The sequence below is a fragment of the Penicillium cinerascens genome, assembly GCF_028974065.1.
Source record: "Penicillium cinerascens strain IBT 15544 chromosome Unknown contig_24_segment0_segment0, whole genome shotgun sequence".
NCBI lineage: Eukaryota > Fungi > Ascomycota > Eurotiomycetes > Eurotiales > Aspergillaceae > Penicillium > Penicillium cinerascens.
The window spans coordinates 2,464,673-2,479,156 of record NW_026695290.1 but is presented as its reverse complement, the minus strand read 5'-3'; the positions used below and the strand labels follow the sequence as shown (position 1 = coordinate 2,479,156).

The window sequence follows — 14,484 nt, the reverse complement described above, 5'->3', positions numbered from 1 at the left end:
TGGCAATGATTGGACCAGCTGGTCAAGCTTCCCTGTCCACCCTTGGCAAAGCCAATAGGCAATTCAGGCAAATCGCCCAATTCGGGAAAACCTCGCAAATCTCCCAAATCCGAGGTCGGATAATCGCCGGCCGCACCAGTGTTCCCGCACCCCGCGCGAACCATAATTAACAACGTGCAACGGCAAGCAATTGGGTTTGAAGAACCCTAGTGGCCGAGATACTAGGGCGCTTTCAGCTGGCATGACGCTAGAAACGAGGGGCATTGGATGAGGTGACGCCACACTCGTGCGGGGGGAGGTGTGGCATTGGCGAGGCTGTGTTTCATGTGGCGCCAATTAACACGAATTAGTCTGCCTAAATGAGCATCTATGAATAGTACAGACATGAAATGTTTCAGGTCCCCAGCTGGTTACGACCCTGCAATTTGGTCACGGCTTACGAGTGTGGCTGTGCTGTCCTCGTCATGATCCATGGATGCTACGGCGGTGGCTTCGCCACAAACGCGGCTTGGTTCCGCATTGGACTGCAAGGCCGATCGTGCATTGCATGTGCGTGGTGCTACAATTTAAGCGATCCGATGTCTTCATGCAGAGTGTCAAATTCAATTCTAGATTGAGGAACGTGAAACAATGGGTAATTGATTTTTGGTCCTGAAATGAATGGACTCATGGCTCCCACGAGAGAAGCCCGAATAAGAGCTCACCGCAACTTTTTGCTAGTGTACATTTTGGCTAGATCTTAATATTAGTGTCTTGATATAGCTTAAGATCAGCACACATCTCTCTGCACTGTGGTGCAGACTCACCGCAACTTCCAAAAAAACCATCTCGCATTGAAGAATCGGCGATCCCCGAAAGCTATCCCACGCGGGCTACGAGGGACCAGCACTAAACCACAATGGATGCGGATTCAGTAGCATGGGTGATACAACTATCCCTCTGTCGAAGCATTACTCATTAATCCAATATGGTGTAAGTTGGGGGGGGGGGGGGGGGGGGTAAATACCACTTTTGTGCTTGGTCTTTTTCCAGAAACCGTGGTGTCTCCACCCAAGCACCGCTGCCCTCAAGGACCCGTACCTAGGTGTTTCTCCAGGGACTGCTTACGCCCCGTGGAATACTTAAGTCAGAATACTCGACTATTCATCTCGGCCGCAACAGCCCAGCCCGCAGGATATATCGGCGAGTTCAGACTCTTTTTGTCGGCTTTTTGGCCAGGGTAAGGTAGAAGAGCTCATATAGTTGACGTCGTCACATTCAGTGTCGTGCATATTGACAGGTGATCAGAATGCGCATATACTTCCTTGTTGATCACAAACGTAATCATCATTTCTTCCAACGTAGTCGAGAATCGGTTGATTCTCCATTCCCTGCTTGTGTCAAAAGCAAAAAAAGGCACGTAAGCGAGAGTGGCATCTGTGTTGGTAAAGAAGCATTGCCAAAGTGTAGCTGATTGAGGCATAAGATACATCAATATGCACCAATATGCTCAGGACAGTTCAACATACTCTGAGAGTTTTCCAACGGCCAACTCTAATTAATAGACGTATTGCTGAAAAGATATCAGATGGCCAGTTAGTTTTGTTCTGCAAATGCGCACGATTTCTGCAAAGCTCGGTATCCCAGGTCTACGCCGAATTTAAATTGTGGTTTCAACAAAGTAGGATTGGGTCGTAGAGGCTGCAATTCAAGTGGGAACTTTGTACGAGATCTTACCGTCTTAAGCCAATTTCCACCCCATTTTTCCCGCCCCCACAGCAGGGGCCCCCTGGGAGGGGTTCATTTCATGTTCGAGTCGTGGCGCTTGTGCTATTAAGCATACATTAGCTCGTCGTGCCCGGCATGGTGGGTTAGTTTCGCACTGCGGTTTGGGCAGTACCTCTAACAACCACTCTCTCACGACCTTAGCTATCCCGAACCCCGAAGTCGCCAACGACACCCGTTATGAATGGTTTCCCAACCTCTAAGTCGATCAAAGAAGGGGCTAAGTGCTTTTCAGGGTGGAAACATTGAAGGATTTGCAGTCCTAACGACACACGACGAGTGGCTACAACTTGTTGGTCTCAAAGCCAAGTTGAAGGAAGCCATTAACTAGGTTACGTTAGCCTTGGAAGCCTTACACTCCTAATATGCGATGCTTCGTTTGTTTTCGTTTCTAATACGTCCCGTATAGATATTTTGACTTATGTATTAATAGCATAGCTTGAGCCCGCTAACGTTATAGCTACCTCTGATACGCTAAGCGATTTAACTAAACAGACACTTTATCTATAGCTCATCTAGGGCTCTAATAGTATTCAGCATATTATAGAAGATAATCTTAGATATCTATCTCTCACCTATCTCTCACCTATTCCTCACCTATCTTTCACCTATCTCTCACTTAAATATTTACTATGCTTTCTCTTCCTACAAACCTAAATAAACTTTGTTATTAGGTCTATCCTCACTTCATGATGATGTCTATATGGTTGTAAGCTTCTTGGGTGACCTATTGGTGACTTGTAAGGTCAGCTCACGTAGGTGTGACCGGCCGTGAAGGAGTTTGAGGTTGTTTGTCTTCAGCATGATCCCAGCTCTCGCGAATTTGAAATTCATCTTCATAACTAGCAGCGCCCATTCTCTTGGGTCTTCTTCGACCGTCCCGACCAACGCCGAGGGAATAGTGGCTGGCAGCCCCACTTCAGCACGGTGTGGGGTGGGCGGGATACTATTATAGTTAGTAAACGATTCTGTTATAGTTAGAAGGAATAGGAACATTACAAACTCTGAGGGTCATGGGTTTGCCAGCCCCGCCTCCCGCTACTTGCCCGCCGTCGTCCGTTTCTTCCGTCGCGATGTGGGTGTCTTTCGTCAGTGCCCTCTTCACATTCCTCAATAATGTGGCCAAGACACCTTTTCTCCTCGCCGTAAAATGGGTGACGGCAAACGGTTATAGGTGTAAAGTATGGTGGAAGCGTGACCTGGACTCTATAAACCCTGCAATGATGAAGGAAAAGGCTGAAATGTGTTGAGACGGCCGATATTGAGTGCAGCGGAACTCCAGCAGCATGTCAGAATATCTATTTACTGGAGACTGCAGTTGCTTGGCTCAGGAAAGAAGAAACCTTGCATCCATCGTTTCCACAGCATCACGACAATTGCTTTTCCTCGAAGCAGGATAGTATTTTCTGGGTCAAGGTATTGAAGAAGAGCACAAATCAAGCGGCAAGTCTCGTTCAGTCGATGTCTTTTCAAAAATTCGATATAAATCTCGTCAGAGTTTAATTTTGAGTGAGAGAAAGAAGCAGCGCAGTCGCCTAAGGGAATCACCTACGAGTTGTGCTCAGGGAAGACCTGTTTTCATGCTTTCAACACGGCAAATAAGATAATCGAAACAATTTATGCACGCGAAGGATCTGGGATGGCACAATAAATCAATGTCTTGGTATATCAGTGAAATCCACTCAAGATCGCCCTGGAGGCTTATCAAGATCACAAGGAATTTTGTTTTTGTTCGGAGTCTCGTCAGCGCCTCCTATCTGGGACTTCTCATGTGACGACTGAGCAAACGTCTGAGACTGCCCTTCACTGGAACAAGTCGGAAGCGGAACCTGGCCTGCAGAAACTGCATCCGAAATCACGGGTGAAGTCCGTTGTTTAGTAAGGCGTTCCTCCGCATGGCTTTCATGTAAAGTCGACACAACAGCATCCGTTCTGTCTCTATCCATTAGTGTCCCTAGGGATGCCTAGCCGAGTATCGGGGCTTTCTCGGAGCCTAGATGCCCCGGCGGCGTAGCCTAGATAGCTTCTAAATCCAAATCTAGGCCCTTGTTGGTGAGTCGATATGAATGCCACTCCCTACGCCTAGCTAAATCTCTGGCGTAGAGATGATTTCGGTGAGGGCTTTAGAAGGTATAGAAAGTATGCATAGATGTCTACTGCTAAACCGGTGAGAGGGGCAACTATATTCGGAGATCTCCCACATTTTGCTGCGGGGCACATACTGGCTATAGCTTGCCACGAGTGGTTTTCTAGAGCAACAAAGCGTTCTCTTCTACATGACTTCTTGAATCAAATAGGGACAGTATCCGATTATGGTCATCTTCGGTTCCGAGTTGCAGCGGGCGCCTATAACCTAGATCGACAAGGCTCTCGCGCAGTTTGAGCCTGCAGACTGGTGTCCCAGACTAGGAGAAAGGGGTGTCTTATCTCGAGCACCTTAGTCGGAGCTAAAGGAAATAGTGCCGGACGAGGCAGGGCAGGGCAGATTGCAGTCGCGGGATCGCAGAGGAGTCGACAGGTCACAAACGGGGAATAGGGGGTGGCGCAGCTCAGGCGCTTGGTAATCCGGATCAATAGCAAAAATGCCTCACCTACAAAGGCCAGGGGAGAAGAGGACGGCGAAAGAAAAAGGAAAATAATCTGGGCTATTAGGTAGGGACGGGGAACCGGAGGCTATATAGAGCCACGCGCGGGGACGCACAGGAACCGGCGGCGCTAAACCGAAAGGGCCAAAACTAAGCCTAAATGTACGGTCCTCCACCGTATCGGTCCGATATGGTGTAGTGGCTAACATCGCCGTCTCTCACACGGCAGCCGGGGGTTCGATTCCCCCTATCGGAGTCAATAGATCGTTTGTCTTTTATTTTTGAATATCCTAAACATCGGTTAGGGAAGGAGGGGCCCCAGGGAGAGAGATATACGTTGGTCACGAACAACGTGTGAATCGTATCCGTCAATATTTCCTTACGCAGCAATCCCCCTGTGACCATCATTTAGTATAGAGCGTCCCGGATACTAGGAATGGATGGGCAATGATGGACACGAGAAGGCCATTGATATATTAGCTATTATGTGCAAGTTGGAAGCCCAAAACCAGGGACCTATATCGAAATTATACTTTGCCAGGAGACCCAATCAAACACAGAAACTTGCGGTTGGGTGTCGAGTCCAACACGTTCTTGACCAAGTTCCACACATTGAGGTCATAGGCCTCACCGATATGGCCAACGGGGTCGAGAGGACAAGTTTCCTGGATGTAACGGTTGGTAACACCATCCTGATGAACAAAGGCAGTCGAAGGCGGGGTGACCAGCTCGTCAAACTTGGACGCGATGATAGTAACCGTGTTACCCGGTTGGACAATAGGGGTTCCGTCATTGAGTCGCGCGATAGCAGCGCCACCGGGACCAAGATCGTCACAGGCACCACAGCCAAAGGTATCAAGCACGTCAGCGACGGCCTTACGGCTCGCGTTACCGAACAGGTAGGCCAGATCGTAGAGGCCGGCGAAAGTGGTCCCGTGCGTGGGCGGCGCAATAGAGGCGATCTTGTCGATGAGGTCGGACACACCCTCGAACTTGGGCACATAGAGAGACTGGAAGGCGCCCTCGGAGTGGCCGACAAGGTCGACCTTGCTCTTGCCGGTCTTTTGCACGACTTCCTTGATGTAGGCCGCGATCTGGGGCGCGGAGTCTGCGATGTGCTTGAGGCCGCCAACGAATGGGAAACCCTCGTAGGCTCCGTATGTCAGGGAGTAGGTGCAATAACCCTGGTTCTGCAGCCAGTACTGCAAGAAGTTCAGATCTTCATAGTAAGTGGCGCCCAGGCCGTGCAGGAGCACGACCGGGTTCGAGTCACTTGTGCAGGAGAAATCATTGATTTCAAAGCCTGCGTGCACCACAGACGCGCCCAATAGGGCTGTCGCGAATAATGAACGGAGAGAAAGCATGGTTCCAAGGTTGAAGCTGGATAGCTCCGGGAAATGGGGCGCGGTGGGATTTATGAGCAAGCCTAAGCGGGTCGCCGGCCTCGATCTCCTATTCTCATCCCCTCATTTCCCTGATCAGCCTCGGTTCCTGAGACTATTGATTGTTGACGGAGAATACGACGCTGTGAATGGCGGAATGGGCGGGTCCGACCGCCGATCGGGCTTAGCTTTCATGCCGAACAAGTGGGGTGAGTTGTGTCCTTCTCCAATGACAGTCAAGGAGAGGGATGGTTCCTGTCAGAGTTCGGTGATCTATCACCTCCACATACGTGTGGCGTTCAGGAAGCTGTAAATTCAGTTTGCGGGGGATGAGACATGCATCAGCGCAACTGTGACATTGAAATGCTTTTGAATAATTCGCTGCTAGGGATATCGCTCGTACAGTCATTTAATGCTAGTCGTGCCGAAAAATGGGTAGCCGGAAAAAAGTCAAGACAGATCACGGATCATTCGTTGTTCATCGGGGAATTCTCACGAACCGAGAGCTCCGGCATGGCACTACCCCAAAGACCAAGGGCATGCCGTTTCTCGACAAGCTGAAGTACCTCGACCAGGAACGCTCGCTCCGGGCCGCCATCTGGAAATGCTTCCCAAGCTACACGTGTTGGGAAGGCCAGGCGGTTGATCATGTTGCCTGGAGCGGTAAGAATATACCATTCCAAGGACCGACAGATACCGCATCCCAAATCGTACTGCTCCATAGGGGTGACCCGGTCTACCGGGCGCTTATCAACGGAGGAGAGAATAAGTCGGAATGCGTAGTAGAGGCACATGGTTTGTGCAAGCAGAAGGTTAGGATAGGAGAGTTTTGTGGGAATGAAGGTGGCACCGGTGCGTAGGTCCCGCCGTTGGAAGATGGGGAAACCTTGGTCTTCGGTCTGCTCCTCTTCTCTAGGAGCTCCGTCCGGATAGGACTCGACCCAATCAATGACCCATTGATGGAATTTGCCCGTGAGCTCGGTGATGCCGTTCCACAGGGTCGCCTGCTTCACGGCCATTTCCTGTGCGCCCATCACCGAGACCTTGTGCTTTTCTAGGAATGAGTCAGACTGGGCCAGTAGGCCAGGAATATCTGCGGCAAGGTCGAGAAGGTGATGCAAGATATCTTTGGTGGTTGTGCCGGCCGACCATGGAATAGTCTTCCACTCCTCTCGGGCAAAGAATGATGGCTTCCTAGCTGCGATTGCTCCACCAATCTGACTCGTTAGTACCAATTGTTTGAAGAAGGAAGAGCTATCAAAAACATACCCAGTACGGCCGTAGCTCCGTGAACATGAGATGCTCGACTCCGTACATATGGTTCTCCGGTCCACGGTGCTCAATAAGGCGCACTGCGCCCCGAACATGAGCCGAGACACCACTTTGTGTCGTGCGCTCCACACTCTCAAATGCAAGCAGAAGAACCACCGTTACCAGCGTTGATTCGGCCTTGCAGCGTTCGGGGTCATTCAGAGCATCCTGCAAGCTACGTAGCACACGAGGATACAACCGGAAGCCCGACGCCTCGATCTGCTTACTCTGAATGGATCTACCAAAAAAGGCAACGGAGACTGCTTCATACGCGTCTGAAATCAAAGGCGAGAACATTCGAATCCCCGCTGCCGCCCGCAGTGCACCCGCACGGCCAGATTTAATGTCAACCTCCGGAGCGAATGCATCAACAAACCGCTCAACGAAGGCATCGATCACAGGCCGCTGCATGCTCATTACGGTAATTGTGCCGGATGACGATGTGGACTCCGACCCGCTGTCCAACAATTCATCATCGTCGTCATCGAGTTCAACTGGATCGTTGAAATTGACTTCGGTCTCCGCGTTAGAAATGCGCTTGCGGACCGGAAGAGTGGATACGGAAGAGCCACGCGACTGTCTGCCATAATTTTCATATGCTGCAGGTAGATCCAAGTAAGACAATGCACAACACGTTCACAAACATCGTCTCCTTACCTTCATGACCCTCCCACGGCCCTACAACCGTCAGGTCGTTTTTCAGGACCCCATGTACTGCTCGGATGTCCCGAACGAGCGAGTCGACCACGCGAGGCGGGGCCGAGCGAATAGACTCAAATAAACTCTCGAGCTGGTCCAGCCGCTGGAGATCTTGGGTCCGAGATCCTGCAGTAAAAATCCGTTAGCGGACATTCCAAGGCTCCGGGGGTCCGACAGGACCCAGTCTGTACATACCATCCTGCCTCTCATCTATACGCGCCCTCAGATCGCGAATCTCGGCCCTCAATTTCCGAATTTCCTCCGCCTGGCTAATAGGCTGGGCGTCCTCATCGGGAATCCTCTCGTAGAAGCATTTCGAGGGATACCCATGGGCGCAGCAGGCGTGGCAAGGCTTGACTCGGTCGCACTGGACGGATCGCCATTAGCTCCGTTGGATGCCTCAAATCAGTGGGACGTAATGAATGGGACTGGGAACGGGAAGAACGGTTCCTCCCGGAGGGATCTGAGCACCGTACCTTGACTTTCCGGAGCCGGCAGACCTTACAAGAGCGTGACTGGCGGCTAGGCGGCTTCCTAGCTCGCAAGTCTGTAGCAGGTGGTCGCGTATCACCGCCCATCGGGTCGTGCTGTGGATGGGAGGGGGTGTGGAAAGGAGGGGAGAAAATACCATGGACCAACGGCGCTGCGGGATTTAGGGGAGCCAGATTTCCCGCGCGGGCGTCCGAGATCTCCTGCTCGGAGTCCGGTCTAGAGCGATGGACCCCTCACTTAGGGCGCAGGTTTGGGCGCTTGGAGCTTCCACTTTTGGGGTCTCTGATAGGCTCTGGATCGGCGGATCCAGCTCCGCTCGTTGCGACCGGACCTGCCATACGGCATGGCTATTGGCCTACGGCATCCTAGTAATTGAAGCTCGTCTGTCTGTCGCTCGAAATGGTAATGAGGGGCAGACGAGACGGTTGAGACCTGAATCGGCCATGGAGAGGTGGTAAGATGGAGAATGGAACGTTTGTTGGAGTGGAGTCGCCAATTGGACCGAGATACAACGTTTTCGCAGTCAGCACGAATCCCAAACTAGTCAAACAATATCACAATAAAAGCTGCATGCAATTGGCATTTGGTACTTAATTGAGGACACAACTATACTTGCGCCTGCAGATACCGGGAGAGATATTCCGGATCTGAACTTCCCCTTACATCCAGGCAGCGTCCATACCTCGACTTTCAATATGGCATCCAGGCGTTGAGATGCGCTTGGAGTGCAATTTTCAAGGAAATCCAACTACAACAATTATTGTAAAAGATAAAGACTTTCCGGGGATCACCGGGGCGTTGTTTGCCCGGAGACATGCAGTTGGCGATTGTTGAGGAACTCCGTCTGGAGTACAGACCACTTTAGAGGGCGGATTCTCAAGCCAGCCCGTGAACTCGCAGCTTCTCTCTAGGACAGCGACTAGACAACTCAACTAACGGCGGCCAATGCTGAAGAATTCGGGGTTGGTAGTGAAGCACTTGGTCTGTTGACATATCGTGTGGGGATGGAGCTAGTGACGATGAGGAAATCTTCCTATCTCTTCCAAAGTCGAAATTCGTATAAAGAGAAATGTATGATATAGCCACGAATCAGGTCATACTGAGCTTGTCAAGCCACCCCTCACGGAGACCAAGTTCACAACACAGGCCTCAGACTATAACATCAATTGTGCCCATCGTGGAATGACGGTCAAAAACAAATCAGAAAATTCTATTCTACCAAAGGCTTTTCTTTTTATGAAGTCGATACTGCTCAGTCACGGCACTTGGCGGGAAAATGGCTATTGAATCTCCTCAAATGCCCGCACAGTGAACGGCTTTCCTTGGATAAGCACCTTCTCCCCGGGAACCCTCCAAGATCCCTTGCCCTCGCCATCAAACCCGGTCTTCATTGAGGGCACATCACTCCCAGCAGGCCCCACAACATACTTCTCCTCCCACGCTCCGCTCCATTCCTCCCTTCTCACACTAACCTCAGCCCCAGTCCTCTTCACGGACCAGGCCCCAGCCTCATCCTTCTGTCTGGAGTGAGTCTGAGTCTGCTGGAACGCCAAATATGTTCCCCAAATCCGACCCAAGAACGTCTTGGTCACGGTAACCTCGCCCTCATTCTCACTCAGGTCACCGTGCTCCGACTCGAGAATCCACGACATGCCCTCCTTCGCGCCCTCGGGGCCTTCCCTAAACGGCAACTCGCGCCAGACCTCCTCAAACGTAGTCATGGGCGCACCGGGAAGTTCGGGATGAGGCATCTCGCCTCTCTCAAGCTCGTCGCCATTGGGAAGGGGGCTGAAGTTGCCCACGTCGACAATCCCAATCTCATCGAGGGAGTCTAGCTCGCGGGTGAAAAGCACCTTGACTATGAAACGTTAGTATCTAATCCATCCAATTCCAGGGGATTGTAGGGAAAGGGCCACGGACGCGGTGTTTGGTTTGGGTTCTCCTCGATTCTGGTACCGGCCATTGCCCAGTCAATTGCGCCGGATTTCTTGTCCATGCGCAGGTCCAGGAACCATTCTCCCACGGAAATCACGATTGTATCGGTCGTTTCCTCTGGAGCTTCGGGGACCCATCGGAGTGAAATGCGGGTTGTGAAGCTGCTGGATGAGCCCAGCGCGGTACCGGTGGTGGCCATGGTTAACGTGGGACTGCTTGGATGGCTCTTTGGAGAAGATGGTATGATCGAATTGCACAGATGGGAGGTATTGAAGATCCTTATTCTCGGTACAAGATTTGGTGATCGGCGATGTCGGCGAATCAAGAAATAGGCTCAACGGAGAAGCTGCAAGACACGGATCGTGGCTCCTTCGCGATTCTTTTTGTGGGAACCTTAATCGGTCCTTATCGGTCTCTAGTTTCCCCAATTTGCCCCGCACATCTGCCGGAAAATCCGGTTTGGATCAAGTCTCGCTTCAAGGATTAGATTGTCTATACTTTTATAGCTTTCATTGCGTCACAAGTAATAATTATCTCGAGTGTCATAAAAAGTCCCTTACCATGGATCGGGAATTCATGGGACGCGTGTGTTCCAAGTCTACTCGGGGAGCAAAAAGCGGCGGGTGGGAAGTACTAAAACGGAAGCCAAGAAGTGGCCGGAAAATCCGGTAGGTAATAAAACATATCAATAATCAAATTAATTGAATTAATCGTGTACTCATCATAGCATAACTATCGTACAATATCTAATTAAATACGCTGAGAGCCAAGGGTCGCAGAGTTATCAAGATCAGAGTCCACTCGAGGATCCACCTTGTTACCGACGCTGCTGTCGTGAGGACCAGCAGTGCTCTTGTGGTGGGTGGAACCGGGGTGGTTGTAGCTGCTACCAGCGGCACCGCTAGTCTCCTGGGCCTGCTCGAAGGTCTTGGTGGTAGTGTTATCACTGCCACCGGAAATCGGCATCACGCCTGCGTTGCCAACGCTGGAGTGGGTGTTTTGCTTGCTCAGATCACTATTGACACGGGGGTCGGCCTTGTTGGCCAGGTTGCTCGTGTGAGGTCCGGCAGTGGAAGAGGCAGGGCCGGTGGCATAAGAGTCCGTCGAAGGGTTCGAAACACCGCCGGTGCTGGCGTGGTGGCTGTCAATGCGGGGATCGGCGGTGTTCGCGACATTGCTGTCGTAGGGGGCATAGTTGGAGGATCGGTGGGAGTCATGTTGAGCAGCAGCGACACCAGCTCCAGCCATACCAGCGCTGGCGGCGACAGGCGCACCCGAGTGATGAGTAGTGGAGGTATGGTGGGCAGGAGTAGTCGAGGTGTGGTGGGCAGATCGGTCGCTGTCAATGCGAGGATCAGCAGCGTTGGCTACGTTGCTGTTGTGAGGACCGTAGTTGGAAGAGCGGCTAGAGTCGTTGATGTCCTGGTGAGGACCTGCCATGCCTGCACCGGCGATGCCAGGACCGCCCATGGCAGTACCGGCCATACCTGCACCAGCGCCGGTAGCGAGAGGTGCAGACGAGTTGTGGGTAGAGGTGTTGTGACCAGTGCCTGATGCGAGAGTGGAGGTAGGGCCAGTAGAGGTAGTGTTGTAGGCAGCGTGGCTGCTACGATCGCTGTCAACACGAGGGTCGGCAGTGTTCGCGATGTTGCTGCCGTGAGGGCCGTAGTTGGAGGAGCGGCTAGAATCGTAGGCATTATGGCTAGCACCAGTCGTACCAGCACCAGCCATACCAGTGCCAGCCGTACCAGCACCGGTTGTACCAGCACCGGTCATACCAGTAGCAGAGTGAGGCTGAGCAGTAGAATGGCCAGTGGAAGACGTGTTGTGGGCAGAGCGGTCGCTATCCACGCGGGGATCAGCAGCGTTGGCTACATTGCTGGAGTGAGGACCGTAGTCGTAGGCATTGGAGTTGTGGGAAGTGCCGGTCTGGTGGTGCTCGTTGTCATTGGACTTGTCACCGTGATGGGCGACGGCGTCCTTGACCTTGTTGATGATGCCAGACATTGTAATGGAGTGTGATGGAGATGTGTGGATAGATTTAAAGGGTCGAAGCTGAAGAGATGAAGAGAGCTCAAGAGGGTTCGAAGATTTGTAGATTGAAATGTTTTGTTATTGAAAGACTGATAATTCAGCAATTGGCCAGGCTTTTATAATGCTGAGCAGGACAGTAACGCTATCTACATCGTGACCTCGTGAGACATTGAACAAAGAAATGACGTTAGCCATAGTAGAAGTGTAGATCGATGGTAACAAGATAATCATCATGTCGATCTTTTTTAATTTCTTGACAGCATGTCAGTGGTTCCGGAGAACGACCCGTGTTTCAAATTGTGGGGATGGAGCTAACTTTGGCAGGGAAACGGCTTCCGATGACATCGCGGCACGCCAAAACCGGATTCGGGACAGCGCCACTGCGTGTAGATCAACATCAGCCTTATGCAAGGAATTGGATCGAAGATAGAACAGTCCAGAAAGTTGAACATGTGTGGCTAGAGCTATTGTGAAACTGACTAGGATGATTCTCGGCTGATGTCCTCTTTGCGTCATCCCGGTAGTCACCTACAGTAGAACAAGACAACAGCCACACAACTCGAAAGTACTGCCAATGTCGATCTTCATTTATCACTCCCATGGAACCAGGAGCTACCAGGCAATGATACTCTTACTATATTTGGATGATACGGATGACGACGCAAACCAATCGTCGATGCTGTAACCATCAGGCCATCTGAGCCAGTGTAGGCAACATTGGGTCATAACTCGCTTCGCCCTGAACCTCGTATGACCGGTAAGCAGTCATATTCAGCACGCCACTGAGGTACGTACCGTCACTCGCTTCAACCCTGAGTTCTAACAGCACACCTTTCATACACCGCTCGTCGGACCATGTTGCGTCACTGTTTCAATGGACAAGTGGCGCCATTCAATCCCCTCTTCTACAAAGTAGATATTTTCAAAACAATAAATCAATAATTGGTGATCAATACTTCTTTGACAGCAAATTGGTACGTACTGTCTTTTATGGCCATTGCGTCATTTCTATAAACTTGGGAGGATTCTTGTCCCAGACCTTCTTGGCCTCGGTCCAGAACAGTTCAAGGCTGAGCTACCGGAAATCACCATTGACGGTTCGTACCTGAGTTCGTACCTGAGCTCGTGCCTTAATGTAATGAGCTCTTTAATATAATTTAATCAACTCAGTAACCTAATCACCAAACTCAGGGTGTCATCGGAGCTGATGACGGTTGGGAGAGTACGGCCCCACCGTGTGGAGATCCGGCGAATCTAGCTGCAAACGCGCAAGTCCTCAGCCACAGGTGGCGGTTTTTAGATTGCCCGTGTTCCAGAAGGGTTCCAGAAAACCGGTACGGATACTATAGGATATGGGATTGAATCTAAATACTGATGGGGGCTATGTCGATGGGTTTACTCCCATCCGACCGCAAAGACGCCGGGCACGAATTTCAAGCGGAAAAGAACGCCCAGATACCGATATACGGATCTCCGACCGGGGGAACTTGTTACCGGCACGCAATCTGAAAAGAGGAAGTCTCGATTAGGTCCTAAAGAACTAGAACATCAAGTTGAAGAGGAAAGAAAAGAGAGAAAAGGCAGGGCAAGAGGGCTCTTTTGACCTTTCTTGCTACAAACGGCACTTCTCCGGAAGCTTCCTGTCCAAAGATCATTCTAGAAAATAAACGGACAAAGAAGCATATGAACAGACAATCCTCCTCCAACTGGCTTACAGCCCCAAGACTATACCATGTGATTAGGTCACAGAGCGAACGTTTCCCCCTACGTGGCTAATCTTCTCCTTAGGGGTAGTATTTAATGTAGCGTCCGGGAGTGTTCAGCCCTTTGCTGCGGGGGATTTCTAAAAGCCCCATTCCCTCTTGTGTTGTTTGTCCTCGTTCGCACAAGGTTGAATTAACGCTACCTTGCCACGATTTCTGGAGAATGCTCAAGCATGTGCGACCATGAAAAAGGGGGTTTAAGGCATTATTTTGGGTTTCATTGAAGTCTTGAGAATGTGAAACCGCCGCAGGAAATATCACCCAAGAAACAGTCAAGGGGGTTGGAATGTGAGACGTTTCTTTTGGTGCGGTGACTACACCATCCCATATCCAAGGGCGGACCATCTCGAACGCAACTGCTAATCTTGGAAGCCGTATGATATGGGAGTCTGGGCCGAAAATCTTTCAACATTCCCATTGTGTCTATTGAGTAACTCACTATCGGGGCCGGCAAGAATACCCGAGCCGGTCGGCATCCCCCACGGGAGATTGTTCTGGCTAAATGTGTTACCGATAAAT

At 51.1% G+C, this 14,484-nt stretch overlaps 4 protein-coding genes across 4 annotated transcripts; all 4 read right to left on the bottom strand.

Moving 5' to 3' along the window:
- Positions 1-4,876: 4,876 nt before the first annotated feature.
- Positions 4,877-5,713, bottom strand: N7498_004031 (esterase/lipase family protein; the record flags this gene model as incomplete). The annotated part of the gene is made up of 1 exon (XM_058451093.1): positions 4,877-5,713. The coding sequence occupies one exon, from the start codon at positions 5,711-5,713 to the stop codon at positions 4,877-4,879; it is 837 nt and encodes a 278-aa protein (XP_058310555.1).
- Positions 5,714-6,198: 485 nt separating this feature from the next.
- Positions 6,199-8,319, bottom strand: N7498_004030 (Zn(II)2Cys6 transcription factor domain-containing protein; the record flags this gene model as incomplete). Its single annotated transcript, XM_058451092.1, has 5 exons — positions 6,199-6,948; positions 7,001-7,641; positions 7,700-7,867; positions 7,937-8,108; positions 8,218-8,319. The coding sequence occupies 5 exons, from the start codon at positions 8,317-8,319 to the stop codon at positions 6,199-6,201; spliced, it is 1,833 nt and encodes a 610-aa protein (XP_058310554.1).
- Positions 8,320-9,513: 1,194 nt separating this feature from the next.
- On the bottom strand, positions 9,514-10,367 carry N7498_004029 (uncharacterized protein; the record flags this gene model as incomplete). The annotated part of the gene is made up of 2 exons (XM_058451091.1): positions 9,514-10,091; positions 10,154-10,367. The coding sequence occupies 2 exons, from the start codon at positions 10,365-10,367 to the stop codon at positions 9,514-9,516; spliced, it is 792 nt and encodes a 263-aa protein (XP_058310553.1).
- Positions 10,368-10,918: 551 nt separating this feature from the next.
- Positions 10,919-12,175, bottom strand: N7498_004028 (uncharacterized protein; the record flags this gene model as incomplete). Its single annotated transcript, XM_058451090.1, has 1 exon — positions 10,919-12,175. The coding sequence occupies one exon, from the start codon at positions 12,173-12,175 to the stop codon at positions 10,919-10,921; it is 1,257 nt and encodes a 418-aa protein (XP_058310552.1).
- Between the last annotated feature and the right edge of the window lie 2,309 nt (positions 12,176-14,484).